Raw genomic sequence first — 17,596 nt, 5'->3', positions numbered from 1 at the left:
ACAATTTTCTTACATGAGTCTATTTCTATGTACTTTCATGTCTTATTCTCATGCTCTTACAATGTCATCCTTCAAGACAACGCACACGCTAGGTAGGTATGCTTCGTCTTTTCTGTCCTTGGGGGGCATTGAATAGGTACCTAAACAGCGACGTCAGGGTGAGCTCTAAGTAGATGTGAAAGGTTACCTACTTCTGATGGTATAAACTGCAATCCACAAACACAAACTAGACAACACTATTCCTTCAAATTTATATTGAGAATTATCATTCTCTGAAATAGAGTTACTATCCCTGCTGATAACAGCATCTACTCTTCCCTCGTTAATAACTCTTCTGTCTCCGACACACTCAAACTCTCAACATACCTTAAATATTATGCTCCCATGATCGGCTTCAACTATCTCTAGAATGTCCGAAACATCTGCCACACAACATGTCAAAACTCGCATCCTTGTCATATCCGACACGCACGGGTCGAAGCCAAAGCCCAAACACAAAGGCGGGCCTACCACTGATGATGAGCTCAACGAAAAGGATGTCTCGCGTGTGACGACAGGTTGGAGAGAGTCTCTCCCAGAGGCGGATGTTGTGATCCATTGCGGAGACCTTACGAAGCGAACTACAATTCCTGAATTCGAAAATACCTTCTCTATGTTACGGTCTATTCAGGCCCCTCTCAAACTGGTCATTGCAGGCAACCATGACATGGCGCTTCATGACGATTATTGGATCAATGAGTATGGCGGTCCGGCGGACACGCTCGACAAGGTCAAGACTATTCTTCAAGAGGCTGAGAAAGATGGTGTTCGGTACTTGACAGAGGGCGTTCATGTGTTGACCCTGCAAAATGGCGCTCTGTTGAAAGTGTATGCGAGTCCGTGGACTCCTTCGTATGGTGGCTGGGCATTTCAATATGAGAATGGACACGACTTCAACATCCCCAAGGAAACCGATGTGGCCATTACTCACGGTCCTCCGCAAGGTATCTGCGACTTTGCAGGCATGACTGGAACCCACGCTGGCTGTCCCGATCTCCGTGCCGCAGTCGCTCGTGCCAAACCCAAGATTCATTGCTTCGGCCACATTCATGAAGCTTGGGGGACGCACCATGTGACATGGAAAGGCAATGACATTGATGAGAAACTGTCAAGAAAAGTCGGGCTCAGGGGGCTACGACCAAATCGCGTGACGCAGAATGAGGAAGAGGCTAATGCAACGAGGGTGAAGCTAATCGGGATGAGCAAGCAAAGAGCTGCACATCTGGACCTCACTCAGGGCGACAGTCGCGTGGTTCAAGGGGAGCAAACATTGTTTGTGAACGCAGCGATCATGGATATCAGATATAGACCTATACAGCTACCGTGGCTAATTGATGTAGACTTGGTGAGAGCTGGGCCGCTGTGAGAGGTCCTAGACGAACAACTACGGATACATCATTATCATTACGAATCGTAACATAGATACATATTAACTGAAAACTGATAGTTTCAATGCTTGTTTATTACTGACTAAGCTGGTACATGTCTATTACTACTTTTCCCATCGCTCTCGATGGCAAGCTAATCAACCGTGTGTACCCCTGGGAGAAGAAGTGATACACTATCCATGGATATTTGAACAACGCATTATTAATTTCCTTGTATCGTAAATGTTAATTGACTGCGTCCCATGAAATGCTCCGTGGTGAAGATGAAATTATACGCAAACAGATATAAGAGCTCTTACAGAGCAAGGACAGCACCAAGGGCAGCGAGGAGACCGAAGGCAGGGCCAGCAACAGCAGCAGCGTTACCGGTAGGAACACTGCTGGCGCTGCTCTCGCTGCCTGAACCAGAGCCAGAAGTTCCAGTAGGGGTGGAAGCTCCGTTAGTCTTGGTAGAGGTTCCGTTGCCGGGGTGGGGAGTAACGGGGACAACAGTAGACTCCTCAGGGATGCTGGAGAAGATAGCAGGGACGCTGGCGGAGCCTGTGACCGAGGTGTCGATGCTGACGGTGACGGCGCCAGAGGTGGCAGCAGAGGTAGCGGTAGGCTTGCTGGAGCCGGCGGTCTTAGCGAACTCCTTGCAGGCCTCGGCGGCAGCGGACTGAGCCTTGAGGAGGTCTTGGGCCTCGCAGGCCTTCTTCAAGCAAGGGGTGATGATGGGGAGGAGTTTCTCCTGGAAATCGGAGGCGCATTGGCAGGCGGTGTCCTCGAGCTTGCAGCCGGCCTTGGGGATGTTCTCCTGGAGACATTTGAGCTGTGGGATGGATGTTAGTTGGGCGCTGTCATTGGATGGGTGGATGGATGAATGTGTTCCATCGGATCAGGGTGACTTACAGCACACTCGGGTTGACCACCAAAGTCCTGGGCGGCAACGAGGCCAGCAGCGGCGAGGAAGAAAGTAGCCTTCATCTTGGATGTGTGGTGGTGGTGTGTGAATGATCTTTGTACTGTAACTAATAAACGATAGAGTGAAAGCGAGAGAGCTTTGAGTTATAGAGTCAACCGATTAGACAGATGCAATGCAATACAATTCAACGAGAGGGATGTACAGGAGACAACTAAAACAAGTCTTGGAGCAGGTCGGCATCGCCTCCTTATATACAATATAGTAAGTAGAGTCTTGCAAACTTTAAAAAGTCCCGATGCTTTATTAGCACAGTCAATAGTGAGAGACAGCAGACGTCAACAAGTGGCTGGACTACGAACGAATACAGGCTAAGCTGCTGCTATTGGGGTGACCATTGACCTGATCCTGATCCAATGCTAAGCTCTAGCCTCTAGCACAGCTTCAGGCTGCAGAGGTGCCCCTGGACCCCTGGTTCAGTCCCCCCCCAAGGACCCAACCCCGAGAAGCCGACACCAACCTTCTGCGTACAGTACTGTACATAAAACGTCCAGACTGACCAATCATGCCGAGTCCTGCGGCATAGGCGCTGACCTTTTTCGGTGGGTCTACAGCGCTGTTAGAGTTCTAATGGCCTGTCAATCACCATATTTCAGTAACATTCTCACAACTCCCGTAATTGTCGGGTGTCATCGTCTGAGGTTTCATAAAACTCTACTTTTTCTTCTTCTTTTAGTATGTACCTATCTTCCATTCTCTTCTCTGATAAGCGCCATTTTGTGCTCGGCACCGACTTTCGGAGCAAGGAAAATTGAGTTTTATTTTGTCTTTTCTAGCCCCTCATCCCCTAAATCTGCCACTCTTTGCCTTGCTTGTGCCGTTTGCCGTTTGGGGGGCGACGCCATCATTGCCCATGGCGTTTCTTGGTATGCATCCGTGCATGTTTTAAGAGGAGGGGGAGACTAAATTGGTGCTACCCTTCAAACTAGGGATTTATTGCCCCAGACAACATCACAACAGTCAATGTCTTTCCAGATCTAGAAACATACGCACATTGAATGTATTGAATACGAAGTAGCCTACCATAGCATACCTATGGTTGGTAACTTTATTTCTCTATATTAAGGTTTGATGATGATGCTAGTTCATGCATCAAAATTGCTCCTTTGGTCTGTTTACTCCTTTTTCCTTTTCCAACGAGAAGCTTCCTCTGGTTTCTCTCACTTATTCGCTCTCTCAATTTACAGAGTATGTATACCATCCGGAACAAGATTGGGCCCGTTATTAGAAGAAACATGTAAACAACCCTCAACATACATGCATACATGCTCAACGCTATGAAACGCCACTAAACAGCACAAAGACCAGGATGAGAACATGATATGCAGCACCATCTCAGCTTCTGCAGTTCTCACACACTGAATCAATCGTGGCAACCTTGAAGGCTGAGCTGGCTTACTGCTGTAGTCTCTTCTGGATGTCATCTTCACATCCTCGAGCTCATCCATCAACGTCAGCTTATTGCCCCCTCACGCATTGTGCATGCGCGTGCATACAAACACTTACGCGTCGTCCTAAAGTGCCTCCTCAGAGTGCCTCACTAGGACTTTTGGGTGGCCTTGTACGGATAAACTGGATTGGATTGGATCCAATGCTTCCCAACAAAACATCTTCCTTCTCCCTCGCCGCTATTGGTGGATGTCGGCTTCTAATTCGGGGAGGTGTCTAGACAGTGCAACTCTACGAAACGCAGTGATGCTTAGACGAATACTGCTGTAGCTGTCTCTGGCAGCTCCTTTTTCTTCTCTTGACTTCATCCTCACATGCAGGGCCAGATCAGCATCACCGATCAGCGGCTGCATCAGTGCATGCATCATCTCGTATCCAGAGTAACGTGTTGTCGAGGCTTGAAATCAGGCGAGTACGGCATAGCACTTACTTAACCTCGCATCACATCATGCCAACACCACATATGGATCTCCATTCCCCTAACAAATCACGGTATACCTACATACTGAGTAGTAGAGAGGATGATCAAGTCTTCCTCTTCAAGCGAGTAGTGATGTATGATAATGACTGAGTACCTACTTACACATATAGCACACTCCGGTCAACCATCATTCGCAGTACGTACCACATCTGCACCTACGATTTCATTCCAATTATCTCAGCCACCAAACCTCAGCCAGAGTCAATTCTCCCTTTCCTCAGAACCTCGATCGATATCAAATACTCGCTCACTTCTCGATCTGTGACACAATTCCCATGTCGGCGTCCTAGCGTAGCCTTGTGGAGTTGAACAAAAAGCTTGGCTCAACATAGAAATCCTGCTAAGTTTCCTTGTGTGTTTGGCAATTGCTTATATTATACAGCGGGACTCATTTGTCGTTCTCTTAAAAAATCATGCAAACAAAGGTCTTGTCAAAAATTCCATCATGTAGTTAGTCACTGGGATGGAAATGTCTCTGCTCAGGACAGTAAATGCAGGTCTAAATACATTAACAAGCAAACAATGGTTACATGCCTCAGAAAAGACATCGCCTCATGAGTCGTCATCCCATCGAGGCCGATTCATGATAATGGGTCTCGCAGGATCCCACGGTCCTCGTATCTCATTCTTGTACTTCTGAAGCCCTATCAGCCACCAGCTGCAGCCTCCTGTAGCCAGTATGGCAATGAGCATTCCGACAATCATGCCCACTAGTCCACTCTTCCATGGCCATCCGACTGTGTTCTTATCGTATCCCAGGATTAGGCCCACTCCGAAGCTTGCACCTAGGACCAGCAGAATGGCAGAGAGGATATGGAAGCGCCAGCTTCGATGTCGTACATAACGCCGAAACACTGGAAACAACCCAAACACCTCAATGCTGAAGAGTGTCAGACTGAAGACCTGCTTGGTCGATGGTAGTCGGCTGGCGAGTACAGTCGATGCCATCAAAGCAGCATTTGTGGATAGCGATGCTGGAAACTTGGCACCTACACCTCCAGAGTAGTCAAAAAAGAAGATGTTGATCGCGAGAAGCCAGAAGGACATGGCCCAGATGCTATCGCTTGATGTTGATCGGGTCAGAGACTTGAGAATAGGACTCAGTCCAAGGAGCGTGCAATAGATAAGAATCGCAGACTTGACTGTCTCCATCCTCTGTCGATATCGATTTTCTTCTGCCAGGAGGGGTGGCGGTAGTTCAGGGAGATGTTCCTGACTCGCTCGTGGAGTGTGTGCGATGCCACTGGCCAGGGAGGTCGTCGAAGCAGACTGAGCTCGATGTATCGTACTGGGCGCATGCAGATTGGCTGTTGAACTCGCAGCCGAACCGACAGCAGAGGGTGCGGCGGTAGACGGCGCCGACTCGACCCGGAGCGGAGGTGGACGCCGGATACTGCCCGTGCGGGTTGGTCGCCTTAGACTTCCAGTCCGACCGGCCCTTCCCATCACATTCGCTGCCACGCCAAGACTCGGGTCATCCGTTTCTTCGATTTCTGATAGCCAGCGTTCCCAGAGGATCCATCCTACAAACGTAGCGAAGCTGCTCCAACTTGTGACAGCAACAGGAGACACGCGATCCTGAAATATGCCAACAAAACAAACAACAAAGATTATGACTGAACAGACGTGCTGAAGGATGACCGTAGAGTCAGCAACGAGTGGCCAGAAGTCATATGGCTTGAGACGAGGGTTGCGCTGGAGATTCTCGAGGAAGGTGGCTTGATCTGTGTAGTTATCGGGGTCTGCAAGCTCGATTGTTAGCTGCCATTGTCCAATACGGGGATTTTCTGAGGCGTACACGATTGCTTAACCCACATCAGCTTCTTCCATGGGCGTTTACGTCTTCGGCTCCGGCCTCGTGGCCCTCGAGGAGGCGACACAAAGGCATCGTCAGGGGAAAGATGAGAACGACCAAAGCCATGGAGGGCCGAGTGGTCTAACGAGGGGAACGGCGTCTCGTCGTCGGTAGGGGGTGGCATGCTATCGAGAAGGCATTGGAGTCTGGGTCCGGGTCCGGGTCCGGGATCGGGATGGGGGGGTTGACTTGGACCTGGACTTTTTGTTGGTGAAGTTGGAACCGGAGCTGAAGTTGGAGGCTGGTGTTGATGCCAATTGACACCTGTAATGAGTGGGTCGCCCAGGGTTAGTGGGCTTGGAGATCGTGCCGTAGCGTCAGTGTCTCCCGTCATGGAAATGGATGGGATGGATCTACAAAGTTAGGCTATAGACAAGTGCGTGCGCGAGCCCGTACGCAGTTGTGCTAGCTGTGTGAGCTTTGCTGTAATTTGCTGTTTGGAGTACTGTACTGTGTGTATGTACAGTAGGTGGCTAGTAAAACATCCCATGCTTTGATAAGTTGAGATGTGACGAACTTGCGGGCTTATCGTCATCTCTAGCTCCCACCGGAGGATGTTGATCCTGCAGCAGTACGATATTCGTATACGTGAGGTACTAAGTACCTCCCCAGGTATTGTCTCTGTAATTTTGTACCTCGACTTTTGAGGTACCTGCTTCTCACTTCTATCAGGCAGGAGGATAACAGGAAGGATGGAGTTGTCTTGTTATGGTGGGGTCGGTGATACACTTGCAGCTTCCCACTCGTCTGTAAGCTTGGAACTGCACAACTGACGGTGCAGTCACCACCACCTGGGCTCAGTAGCAGAAGTCTTCTCTCTCATCTCCTCCCCTGTCGTCTCACAAAGTTGAAATACAACCGCAACAAGCACGATAGAAGATGTACCGATACACGAGCCGAGAGTCGAAAAGAAGCTTTGATCAACCATCCCTTGGGCCATTTCACTACCCTACACAAGCAGAGTCAACTCAACCGCCCGACGACTCCTCATCACTCGCATGATTTCACAAGCAGCACCTTGCATTGCAGGAGGAGAGAGCACCACCGGAGAGAAAACTCAGGTCTGGCGGCTACAGTGCGATCTTCTTGATGGCATTGGATACCGAAAGTGACAACCCGGAGTGTACGCAGATACGCATGTACACCGATGTTTCAAGCACAGCCATCAGCCATTCCAATATTGAGCACATCACCGCTCTTCCTTTGATCCACCACCCACCACCCACCATCCCATCCAGCTCGACCAGCCAGTCTGCCTTGGCATATTCAGTAACTTCTAACCGAGAAACTGGGTTGATATGCTAGACATGGTTCGTGGATAAGCAGCATACAATGAACCGTGCAGAATGCAGGCCCTCCTCTCCCTGTCACACTTATAAAACCACATAATTATCTCCACTCTTCGATAGCGACCACTTCGCGTCTGCCAGCCAATGGATTAGGTTAGCTCTCCCGATCCTGAGAGATCGATTTGGAGAAAAACGTGGTCTCGGGACCCAGAACCAGCCACGCACCCGTACCTGCTGATGTGTTGTTATCGGAGAAATTGGATCTTGTTGACGGCAAAATGGAAATATGAAATTGGAACCCGTGCTATTGACCGGCATCCATTCGCTCAGCCTTCACTCATCACCGTCGCCATCTGCAGTCATCAAGGATGCCCACTGCTTGTTGCCCCAAGTCAGATCTCACTGCCAATCATAACCAGACTTGGTAAAGGCGTTCATTCTTGGACTGTCCCAGAACCAGTTCACCGGCACCAATCGCGTACTATCCCGCCTCAAGTTAACAGACTCCACACGGGGTTACCCGACATCCCTTGCAGGTTCCCGTCCAAGCCCTTCCGCCTCACTTCAAGCACATTTTGTTAAGCCAACCATACCGCTGGGTCCATACCAAACTCTCAGTTTTCCTCTACAGTACTCCGTACGGAGTGTAGGATCGGAAGATGACTCGGGTTATCCACCGCAACAAAGAGGACACATCTTCAGATTTCCAATAGGAGAAGAAGATTGAAGATTGAAAACAAGCCTAGAATGGATAACCCAATTACCTCGCTCCTTTGGTGTGTTGAGCTGAGCTGAAAGTGTCTGTTCGCGCGCTGACCCACGTTCTCGGACAACTGTCACCTACAAATACTAGCCTCGTGATAGACAATCGACATTCCCGGCATCATAAGCGGTCACCTCCAGCCTCCAGATGACTGTATGTAACTGGGGAGATTGTACTCCGGGCTGAGGAAGTCCTGATTCTGATTGATCTCTCCGGCCCTAGCATCGCGTCGTATCGGTCTTGCTCACTGGCAGGCTTTTGCGTTGTATGCAGCCACGACTGGGATAGTCTGCCACCGTCCAACTCACATCAGGCCATTATCCAAGACATAATTCACTAACGCTATAGACACACGAACTGATCGGACGTCTCAAATGCTGAGCGTTGTCTTTTTTGCTGTTTCGACTGCGTATGCACACGACGAGATATCCTGCCAAACATTTGATCGAAAAAAACAGGACAGGACAATAAATCATGTTTGAAGCAAGATGAGGAGCTAAAAAGAGCGGCGAGGGGAAACGACGGGCGGCGTTGTGAGGCTTTTGCCAGATTTGCTTTTTGCAAGACAAGTGAGAGTCAAGAGGTAAACAAGAAGCGCGAAATGTTCGATCAAGTGTGATCGTCTACTTAACATCTTGCACCATCTGCGGCTCCCCCGGTCTCATCACCACTTTGTTCCTTGGAAAGCTGCCTCATTGGTAGACTGACCGAGACATCAGAATCCGCCATGCAGCATGCCGCCATCGAGCCGCTGAGGGCGGTGTCGGTGAACCATCCCGGTTTTAGTAGACTGTGACACAGTATGTACAGCACATAGTCTATCTACTATCTACCCTACTACCACCTCCTGTACATACCTTACATGCATGCGTGCATGCATGTATGCACCGCGTCCGACGATGGCTTCACGAGGATCATTATTTTCCCCGCCCCGGACGTGCCGCAAACGGTCATGGTCCCCCCCCTACTTGTAGGTATGACACCGTTTCCGTCTGTCCTCGTGAGAACCCCTGCTCTGGGGTTCGACACTATATACCCGACGTGAGATTAAAACCGCCGCTGATACCTCTTTGTTGGCGGCCAAAACTTTGATGTCTTCTGCTGGTCTTTATTCTCTGGAGTTCATATACTCCACCCTCTATTTACTATGATGGACATGTCTTCTTCGTCTCATGACCTCGAAACCATGTCGTCTTTGTCCCTCTCAACCTCAGCTACGACCGACTTCAATTCTTTACCAACAGAACTTCGTCTCAAGATATGGTCACGGGCCAGTGAGCCCCGTATCGTTTTGTACGGTGATCTGGTTCAAAAGAGCCGGTCTTATCCCTTGCCCACCGTTACACAACTCACTGCGGAAGCGCGAGATGAAACTCGCGTCGGGTACGAACCAATTGGTAATGGATCATTCTTCGACTTCTCCAGGGACATCCTCCTCTGTGACCACAGGATCACCGATCAGGTGACCGACCAGTACCTGGATGGTCTTGCCCCGCGGATACGGCGTCTTGTCTTCTGGGACTGCTTCCCTGATGATGGACGGGTGGAGGGACCCTATCACTATTCTGTCTATCTATCGGCGTGTTACCGGCAGCCAGATTTTGGGAAAATCGAATTCGACAGGTTTTGGTTCCCTAATGTGGATGACATGTGGATTGTCAAAGTCGGGGAAATCGACCCAGCGTGGATGGTCCAGGTGGACCCAGAATTGCCATACAGAGAGCGGCTTCAACAGTTGGCGAAGCAGTTCAGATACTGGGTGGACGAGAACATCATTGAGATGGCACCCCTGGACCTGAACGAGCCAGAACCACAAGCTGTCTTGAAAGACGGCCGTTGCGGAAAAGAAGACTGCCATGAGCTCAACAGGCACCGCAGTATCATGCTGTCCAAGGTTGCCTTCCTCGAAGGTAGATACAGGACCCCTGATGACGGACAGAAATGGATCCGAATCATTTCATGGCAAGCTGGCGAAGAGAAAGTCGTTTACGAAAACAGGATGAGATGGGTGGTTGTCGAAAGAATTCTGACGTTTGACTTGCAACGGGATGGATGGAGCGAATCTGGAGTGGAAGTGAGACGACGTAGCATTCAAGGTAATTGAACTGGATGGGAGACACCTTTGACAGGCTCAAGGCTTTGCTACTGCACGATAAGAACAGTACCAAGGCCCTGGATAACTAATATGTGCATGAAGTTCAACAACGGCACCACTACAGGGAAGAACAAATTGACAATTGACACTCCCTGAGGGTAAATGAAGAACAGGCATGGAGAGGGGCTCAGGATATGAAGAAAAGTCATTGGACTATTATGTCCAGCCAGAAATGACGGGCACAACGATAGGAACAAGCTGTGGTTTAGGCGCTATCATTTTACGCAACTCAATGATGAAACAAGTAACGGTATCTAATTATTTAAGTATTCATTCAAAACATACTGAGGTATGTTGTTTCTGTTAGTTGTATATTGCATTTATTCATTTGGGGTTCCAAACAAACAGAATGATTAAAGAAATGGCAAAACTGAAAGACTACCTATTTCCTCAATCCTCAGGTGAACCTGCATATGATACTTGAACTTCTGAACATCTAATGTTGTTCTTGTATCGCTCTACCGTTCAAAGTAATTCAGCTTGTTTACCTGACATGGAACATCTGAATACATCTCCTCGTACTGAGATCGGCGTTATTATAGTAGTGTTCAGACGAACAGAGGATGATATAACATTAGGTAGCCTCTAACTGAACTATAGCCTTCCAATGAACGGAGATGTGTTAGCATGGACAACGTCCCTGGATGATGAACACTTCATCTTTATACTGATGTTCCGGATATGATTTGACTATAAAGCCGAATAACATGCCACCTAGGTATTTTGACAACCACACCATCTTCTATTTGCATTCACCAAGAAGAGATCCATCTCAACATCTCAAACAACAGCTTTGACCATATTCACAATCTTGCTACCTCTACAATGTTTTCGGTGCTTCCCAATACAGAGCAAGTGATCCTCGCTACCATGGGTAATGATATCGGCAAGCTCATGGGGCCGCGAATTGTCAGCTTTTTCCCTGAACAAGCACCTAGATGCGAAGATGACTATCGCAGAATCGAGGCAACGATATACATCGGATCTCATATGCCTAGACCCGGACCATATCAAGTGTTCGAGCGACTTCACCGCACTCGCTTCCAGGACAGGAACCATCGGTCGAGGCGAATGTCTGTCACAAAGGACACCTTCTTGACACACAACATGGTCTTCCCAAAGGCCGTGCCCTCGCAGTTTGGATCTCTTCATGGATATAACCTCATCAGTCTTGGCCTCCGTCTGGTTGCGTCAACTTTTGATTATGGCGAAGTTATTCCACACATCCAGTTGACAGAATATGCTTGGCGACCTTTGAGCCTCAGGGCATTTCCTCAACTTGAAGAGTTTACTATGATGTGTCTGCGACATACCAGCCGCAGCCACCAAAGTCATCTACCCTTTCTCAATTCCTCAGCAAACAGACGAGGTGAGTACTATGGTTTCCGCTACCACCAAGATACCCACCGCGTGGAGTACACTCAGCTAATTTGGTCCGACGTCTCAGAGCTTGCACTCGCTGGCGAAGACCCTGCAAATGGGCTATTTCCTTATACAATTGTCCGTTTGTGGATTGTCGGACAACGCCATGGTCGATATAGGATGCCAACAGAGCTCGAATGGACGCATCTAGACCTTTATTCGGACTTTGGGGAGCACCATCTCAACAGAATCAGAGACTTGTGGATTCTGACTCGAATGAGACTCGAGAACCCGATTCGAGATGAGACTTGTCAGATAGTAGTCTGACAGACTTTGGGCAAGTATTTTATCGTGTTTATGAAAGTACAAGGGCCGGGATGTGAGTGGAAGTTGGGATTGAAGTTGCTTCGTTTGATGCTTTGAGAGTAATGTTGGCCGTTACGCTCTTTCTTGTATTTGTATTCGATTTGTTAGTTTACCTCAAAACTAAAGGAAAAAAGAAAAAAGAATTAAAGAATAAAATAAAACAAAATAAAAATAAAAATGGATATTTACCATTGAATTAGCATTCGTGACTCGAATTGCTATGCTGTTGCTAGGCAAAGAGTAACAAGTGTATACTCTTGTCAGGCAGATGATTGTTTACCTATAAATCTGGCTAGAACAAGGTCCAAGAGTTGATGTCATGTCGTCAGCGCAAATGGACGATTTCGCAACTGAATAATAGTATTGGCGTGACAATTATTGATATGCTATATGACATTCTCGTCCAATTGATAAAGCAGTTGCCTAGGTAGACATTGTTACATGCATACCTGGGCTTTACGACCCCTGAGTTACTGCAACCGAGCACCAACAGTATACTCAAGGCATTGCAATTCCTCAACTATGACCACCAGGATCCTTTTGACGTAACTTATATTTATCTTATTTGAAATGCGGCAAATAAGTGATGTGTATAAAGATACATATTCGGCTTCAAGACAAGAAATTCCAACGCTCAAACTGTCTAGCCTCCATTAGTGTACATAGCAATGGGCTCGTCAAATCTGGCTTTGAATAATCCTACAGAGATATTATATTACGTTCTTCCGATCGTTTCGTTTCAAACTCGAAGCTCGTGACCATTCTCCTGCTGATTTCCGTAGCCTATTGCCCAGACTTATACTGGCAGCTGAAAGGCCCTGCATTCGTGAGGGAAAAGAGGACTCAATTCTCTCCCAGTTACGAGGCATCTTTGCGTCGTCGTCGCTATCACCCAAGGCTGGACCAGGCAACATCATCATATGTCTTTGCCCCTTGAGCATGGCTCCCTGAAGGGCTGCCCATGATTCAACCTGGCCATCTGCTGCCTCCTCCACACAGTTGCACTCGTCGCCTGCGGGGCATTGCGTTTCGCCGGCAGCATGCCACTCTGCTAGACACGCCTCATGACTTGCGCAACCACAAGCCAAGCATGGAGGGAAGAGAGCATCCACAGGCTCAAGGCAGTACACACATGTGAGCTGACTCTGAGTTTGATGGCAGCGATCACATGTACCAACAGCACCACCGACCTTGGAGTCACTGGAAGTATAACGAAGTGGTTCCAACTGGATCTCGTGTATGCGGCACATCCCTGTGACATCAAGACCGCGGCCTGATGCAAGCAACGCTTGAAGCTGATCCTTCTTGCCCATGGCAATGGGCGATGAGTTGTGTGCTTTGCCATCGTGGCCAGCGCCCGGCTCATGGAAGGCGTCGTCACCATGCCCTCCAGTCATGTCTTCCTTGAGTGAGTTGAATTTCATAATCTCGAGTCTGGAGAGTGGCTGATTCCACATTTGCAGCATTTCAGCATACGCATATCGATAACGAGCATGGACATCTGCCTGGCTGGACTCGAGCATGGAAACGTTCAGCCAACCATCATCGTCGAAGGCGGTTTGATCCTCCATCGTGACGGCAATCTTTGTGGGCACAAGTGACAGATAATCATCCCTCCCATAATCGTCATCATCCAAGGAGGTTCTCCCACCATTCGAGTCCATCGCGGTCGACGCACTCCATGTAACGTTGCCCGGAGCCAGACTGCTGAGGATCGTTTCAGCAGGGCTGGGTCTCTTTCTTACTTGATTTGGAGGTGACGACGAGCTGACCCCTGCAAACGAACGTGGCAAGTTGGCAGCAAAAGCTGATGCCAGACCCGAGTTTGCTCTATTTAGAAATCGCGTGTTTGGAGACGTAGACACGCTGGGCGGTGCCTCGACTTCCCCTAAATACCCCTTGAATTTATTTGGCGGCGTCTCTCCACAAGAGTACGAGTTCGATGCTGCATCACCACCCCATATGCCATCGTCTGAGGCCTGAGATCCAGAATAGTGGACAGGAGTGTGCACTGTCATCGGTGTGGTAATAGCTGAGTTGGTATAACTGCGTCCACCAACATTCCACAGTGAGGCGTCAGTGGGGAAGTAGTCTAGCGAGAATGCTGGTGCCTTGAAAGGGAGCGGAGTCTCGGGCTGCGGTAGATGCGATTCAAAGTAAGCCACACTGTCTGCAGCAGAAGACTCGCTGAATATACAAGAAAGCATTGCCAACATTTGGATGTCGGCAATCTGCTCATAGTATGCAAAAAGGTCCATGATGAAGTCCCTGGCTAAGGGATGTCTACCCCATTTGACTCTGCCAGACAATGCACCTTCATGTCTTTCTAAAAAGGAGTCGAGAGGAGAAGTATCGGCATTGCACCTGGAAACCACATCGTGGGCTATTACCAGAATAGAATCGCGCCTCTGATTGTGGGCGAGTATCTCGAGCGGAACGCCCTTCTTTAATAGAAGCCCAAGATATCGCCAGACATCAACCAGATCTCGAGCATTGTACTTCTCAGCAACCTTTGCGTTGTGCTCACAGACCTCGGCCCCGTCGCCAAATATGGCGTACTCACGCGCAAATTCCTCTTTCGAGGGGAGAAGACCACGGAAGTCATGTATCGAGATTAGGTTCTTGGGGCGACCAGGCCTGCGACGACTTGTGCCCGTGCCAGTACCAGTGCCTACTCCTGTACCACCGCCACTCGAGCGTATTGATCTGTCTTCGCTCCATGTTTTCCTAAACTGGCGGCTAGGGTGGTACCAGAGATTAATCTTATGCATTGATGTAGATTCCGAATCACTTGAAGATGATGAGGATGAAGACGATCCAGAGGCAGAGGTATCAGAATCCCCGCTGGATGCTGAACTGACTTCCGCCATAAAACGTTGTCGAGGCCCAAGATCATGTGCGATTCTGCCAAAACCCGCAAAGAATGGTTCCCCCTTGGGACGTTCCCTATAAGCGTCCATAGTTGTTGTGAACAATGCGCGCGCCTTTTCCTCTTTGGAGGGGAAGAAACAAATCAATCGTCCGTTGTGTGAGAACCTGGCACCGCAAGTCCTGGGTGGTGGTGGCACGATTGTCCTATTCGGAGGTGCAAGCGCGGTATCCAGCTCGTTATGAGGGGGCAGTTCTTGAGACATGGATGCTGAACCGCCAGCGGGGATATCCTCGTCGGATTCACTAGAGCTCTCGTCTGCTAGGCCATCGAGCTCATCATCTAAATCTCGAACATTCTTGAAGAAAGTTGTGCTGCTTTCAAGATCAACTTCCCCAAGCAGATACGTAAAGGCAACCTCGAGGCAATTCTTTTTTCTCTGCAAGAACTGATTGGCCAGTTGATGAATCTCGCGATCAATCTTCTTGTGCGTCTCTGCAGGCATGAAGGACGATTTCTCAACATAGAACTTTGGCGCCCTGGTCTTAGGATAGCCGACTGGAATATCAATCCGGACCTTAACGAAGATAGTTTCCCCATCGGCGCCCCAGGGGCCGTTCAGTGAGACGTTGAGAGTCAAACTGTCCATATCAATGTTGTCCCACCTCACTTTGGGAAGTTGATGGCTAATGCGCAGAAGTTCCTCCTGAATAGATTCAGGTTCTGCCCACTCATCGTCAGGGTATCCATGGCCAAAGATACCCGAGTCTTTCGATAAGTGTCGTTTGGCGCTCGTTGATGCCTTTCTCTTAGTCATGGCAATTCCTTTCATCCATCCTATTTGCGACTGGTTACGATCGACGGATCTTCCAGACACCTTGGCCTTCATTGAAGGACCTCGCCACGCCATCGATGTACGGTGGCTTTGAGTTGTGCCTGATCGCATTCCTAGAGTAAGAGCACTTTGCTTATGATAGCTGGTGCCAGGCCGGTGATCACTCATTGTGGCAGATTTACGATCGCGATCCGTACTTTCGTCGACTGTACGGAAGGTCTTGTATGTTGCGCCTTTTCGAGTGATGCTGATTGCTGGATCGGCTGGCATGCCGCGTTTATGGCCGATAGCGGCGAAGATTTTGGGGTCGATGCATTGAAGCTTCAGTTCGTTGTCTGTGCCCCAGGAGACAAGCTGGAATTCACGGTTGTCTTTACCGTCATCAGTTATACCGCCACGGCATCGCCACAGAAATTCCTTTGCTTTGTGATCTCCGTGCCCCGGCCAGACATCGATTGGTTGACTCGTCACTTTCGATTCTGGTTCAAAGTTGGTGTCGTAGAGATAAAGATCTCCCGGTTCGTTCTGGGGTATTGCGAGGAGGCCGTGTCCGAAAGGTGTATGACGAGCTCTCCACACTGGAAATCCAGTTTCAATAGTATGTTGCAAGGGCTCTTCCGCAGTATAGTCCCAGAAGTTGATCCTCTTGTCGATAGAACAGGAGACGATCGCCTTGGGGTCAGATCGATTCCAGTCCAGACCATATATCTTGGATTTGTGAGCTTTAATGGATTTTAGAGGTTCAGAAGAACGGCGTTCATCCCAAATATGCAGCCATCGATCGTGAGCAGAAGCCAGAATGTGAGATGCTTGGCGGTTGTATTTGACCTGAGATGCACCTGCAGTCCAATCGCAGAAGGTCAAAACAGGCTGGCGTGGTCTTCGAAGATCCCATGCGTGAATATAGCCATCTACTGAGCAGGTCGACAAGAGGTCTGGATGGTGAGCAGACCAGTTGACGTCTGTAATAGCACGACTGTGGCCTTGAAGAGAATGTTCTATGGCACCTGAACTTGAGTCTTCCCTGCGATTTAGATTCCACACCAGGGCACGATGGTTGGCAGCTGAGACGATCCAGTAGTCACGAGCAGCAAAGGGTGACCATTGGACATCCACAACCAACCACGGGAGGCCATGAGTCCTCAGTCGCCGGGGAGGGCTATAGGGCGAGTCAAGATCTATGATTGCCAACCCATCAGGCCTATTTTGTTGTTAGGATCTATCAAGTCAACAGTACGCCTTTAACCTACGAAGCCAAAGCGACGTCTCGCCCAGCAGGAGAGATAGTGGCAGAGCCGACTAGGCCATCAACATGAATGGTGCCATCTGACTCGAAACTTTCGCTCTCGTAGGCGGATTTGATAACCTTGCCCTTCTTGGGGGCATCAGCAAGCTGATCGAAGGAGGGCATAGTGATGGGCTATCTTGAGAGGTTATCACGACGTTCCTCATGTCGCAACTCATATGATAACTATGAGGTACGTTAAGGAGAGGAGACACGGCGAACTGCCACTGAATGGCTTTGAATCATGTCATCATCCAATCCACAAGAGGCCAAAAAAGGATGGAGGCGTTTGAGTACAGCAGGTGAGAAGAGCTGCCTAGGGCAGGGTATTATTCTTCAGTACGAACGTTGTATAAAGAATGGATGTTATTAATGAAGTTGCTCACCTGAGCCCGCGTTCCTCACTGGATAATGATTGACAGGAGGTGGTCAGAGCGCGCGACGTCGTTCCACAAGTACCACCACTGCTGTTTGAGGTGTTGTGGTACATCCCCCATCC

The 17,596-nt window shown here is 49.1% G+C and overlaps 6 protein-coding genes across 9 annotated transcripts; 3 read left to right on the top strand and 3 right to left on the bottom strand.

Annotated features, from left to right (window-relative positions):
- The first annotated feature begins 1 nt into the window (after position 1).
- On the top strand, positions 2-1,513 carry FVEG_02238 (hypothetical protein). Its single transcript, XM_018889440.1, has 2 exons — positions 2-92; positions 158-1,513. Exon 2 carries the CDS (start codon positions 410-412, stop codon positions 1,403-1,405), a length of 996 nt encoding a protein of 331 aa, XP_018745590.1. The 5' UTR covers positions 2-92; positions 158-409; the 3' UTR covers positions 1,406-1,513.
- FVEG_02239 (hypothetical protein) lies at positions 1,480-2,680 on the bottom strand. The gene is made up of 2 exons (XM_018889441.1): positions 2,319-2,680; positions 1,480-2,238 (listed from the first exon to the last, which is right to left on the bottom strand). Exons 1-2 carry the CDS (start codon positions 2,391-2,393, stop codon positions 1,723-1,725), a joined length of 591 nt encoding a protein of 196 aa, XP_018745591.1. The 5' UTR covers positions 2,394-2,680; the 3' UTR covers positions 1,480-1,722.
- Positions 2,681-3,022: 342 nt separating this feature from the next.
- FVEG_02241 (hypothetical protein) lies at positions 3,023-10,798 on the top strand. Of its 4 annotated transcripts, none has more exons than XM_018889444.1 (2): positions 3,023-3,254; positions 3,318-10,798. In XM_018889444.1, the coding sequence occupies exon 2, from the start codon at positions 9,373-9,375 to the stop codon at positions 10,327-10,329; it is 957 nt and encodes a 318-aa protein (XP_018745593.1). In that variant the 5' UTR covers positions 3,023-3,254; positions 3,318-9,372; the 3' UTR covers positions 10,330-10,798. The 4 variants fall into 4 exon arrangements, with proteins under 4 accessions (XP_018745593.1, XP_018745592.1, XP_018745595.1 ...); XM_018889443.1 differs by having other exon boundaries at positions 3,023-4,454; positions 4,514-10,798; XM_018889446.1 differs by having other exon boundaries at positions 3,034-3,576; positions 3,692-10,798.
- FVEG_02240 (phosphatidylinositol glycan, class C) lies at positions 4,288-6,680 on the bottom strand. The gene is made up of 2 exons (XM_018889442.1): positions 6,117-6,680; positions 4,288-6,060 (listed from the first exon to the last, which is right to left on the bottom strand). The coding sequence occupies exons 1-2, from the start codon at positions 6,505-6,507 to the stop codon at positions 4,871-4,873; spliced, it is 1,581 nt and encodes a 526-aa protein (XP_018745596.1). The 5' UTR covers positions 6,508-6,680; the 3' UTR covers positions 4,288-4,870.
- Positions 10,799-11,205: 407 nt separating the features above from the next.
- FVEG_15010 (hypothetical protein) lies at positions 11,206-12,069 on the top strand (the record flags this gene model as incomplete). Its single annotated transcript, XM_018904099.1, has 1 exon — positions 11,206-12,069. One exon carries the CDS (start codon positions 11,206-11,208, stop codon positions 12,067-12,069), a length of 864 nt encoding a protein of 287 aa, XP_018745597.1.
- Positions 12,070-12,458: 389 nt separating this feature from the next.
- On the bottom strand, positions 12,459-17,458 carry FVEG_02242 (hypothetical protein). Its single transcript, XM_018889447.1, has 2 exons — positions 17,063-17,458; positions 12,459-17,013 (listed from the first exon to the last, which is right to left on the bottom strand). Exons 1-2 carry the CDS (start codon positions 17,221-17,223, stop codon positions 12,819-12,821), a joined length of 4,356 nt encoding a protein of 1,451 aa, XP_018745598.1. The 5' UTR covers positions 17,224-17,458; the 3' UTR covers positions 12,459-12,818.
- Positions 17,459-17,596: the final 138 nt, after the last annotated feature.

This window comes from Fusarium verticillioides, chromosome 6 (assembly GCF_000149555.1).
Source record: "Fusarium verticillioides 7600 chromosome 6, whole genome shotgun sequence".
Classification (NCBI taxonomy): Eukaryota; Fungi; Ascomycota; class Sordariomycetes; order Hypocreales; family Nectriaceae; genus Fusarium; species Fusarium verticillioides.
Note: the sequence above shows the minus strand (reverse complement) of the source record. Positions and strands in the feature narration are given on the sequence as shown.

Bases quoted from the DNA above. Each gene is read 5' to 3' on its own strand.
- FVEG_02240 (XM_018889442.1), bottom strand. From the start codon at position 6,507: ATGACGGGAGACACTGACGCTACGGCACGATCTCCAAGCCCACTAACC. The intron at 6,061-6,116 runs GTACGCCTCAGA...TCGAGCTTGCAG, and splicing joins GATGTGGGTTAAGCAATCGT to ACCCCGATAACTACACAGAT.
- FVEG_02242 (XM_018889447.1), bottom strand. From the start codon at position 17,223: ATGCCCTCCTTCGATCAGCTTGCTGATGCCCCCAAGAAGGGCAAGGTT. The intron at 17,014-17,062 runs GTAGGTTAAAGG...ACAACAAAATAG, and splicing joins CGAGACGTCGCTTTGGCTTC to GCCTGATGGGTTGGCAATCA.
- FVEG_02241 (XM_018889444.1), top strand. From the start codon at position 9,373: ATGATGGACATGTCTTCTTCGTCTCATGACCTCGAAACCATGTCGTCT.
- FVEG_02239 (XM_018889441.1), bottom strand. From the start codon at position 2,393: ATGAAGGCTACTTTCTTCCTCGCCGCTGCTGGCCTCGTTGCCGCCCAG. The intron at 2,239-2,318 runs GTAAGTCACCCT...TCCATCCCACAG, and splicing joins GTGGTCAACCCGAGTGTGCT to CTCAAATGTCTCCAGGAGAA.
- FVEG_02238 (XM_018889440.1), top strand. From the start codon at position 410: ATGTCCGAAACATCTGCCACACAACATGTCAAAACTCGCATCCTTGTC.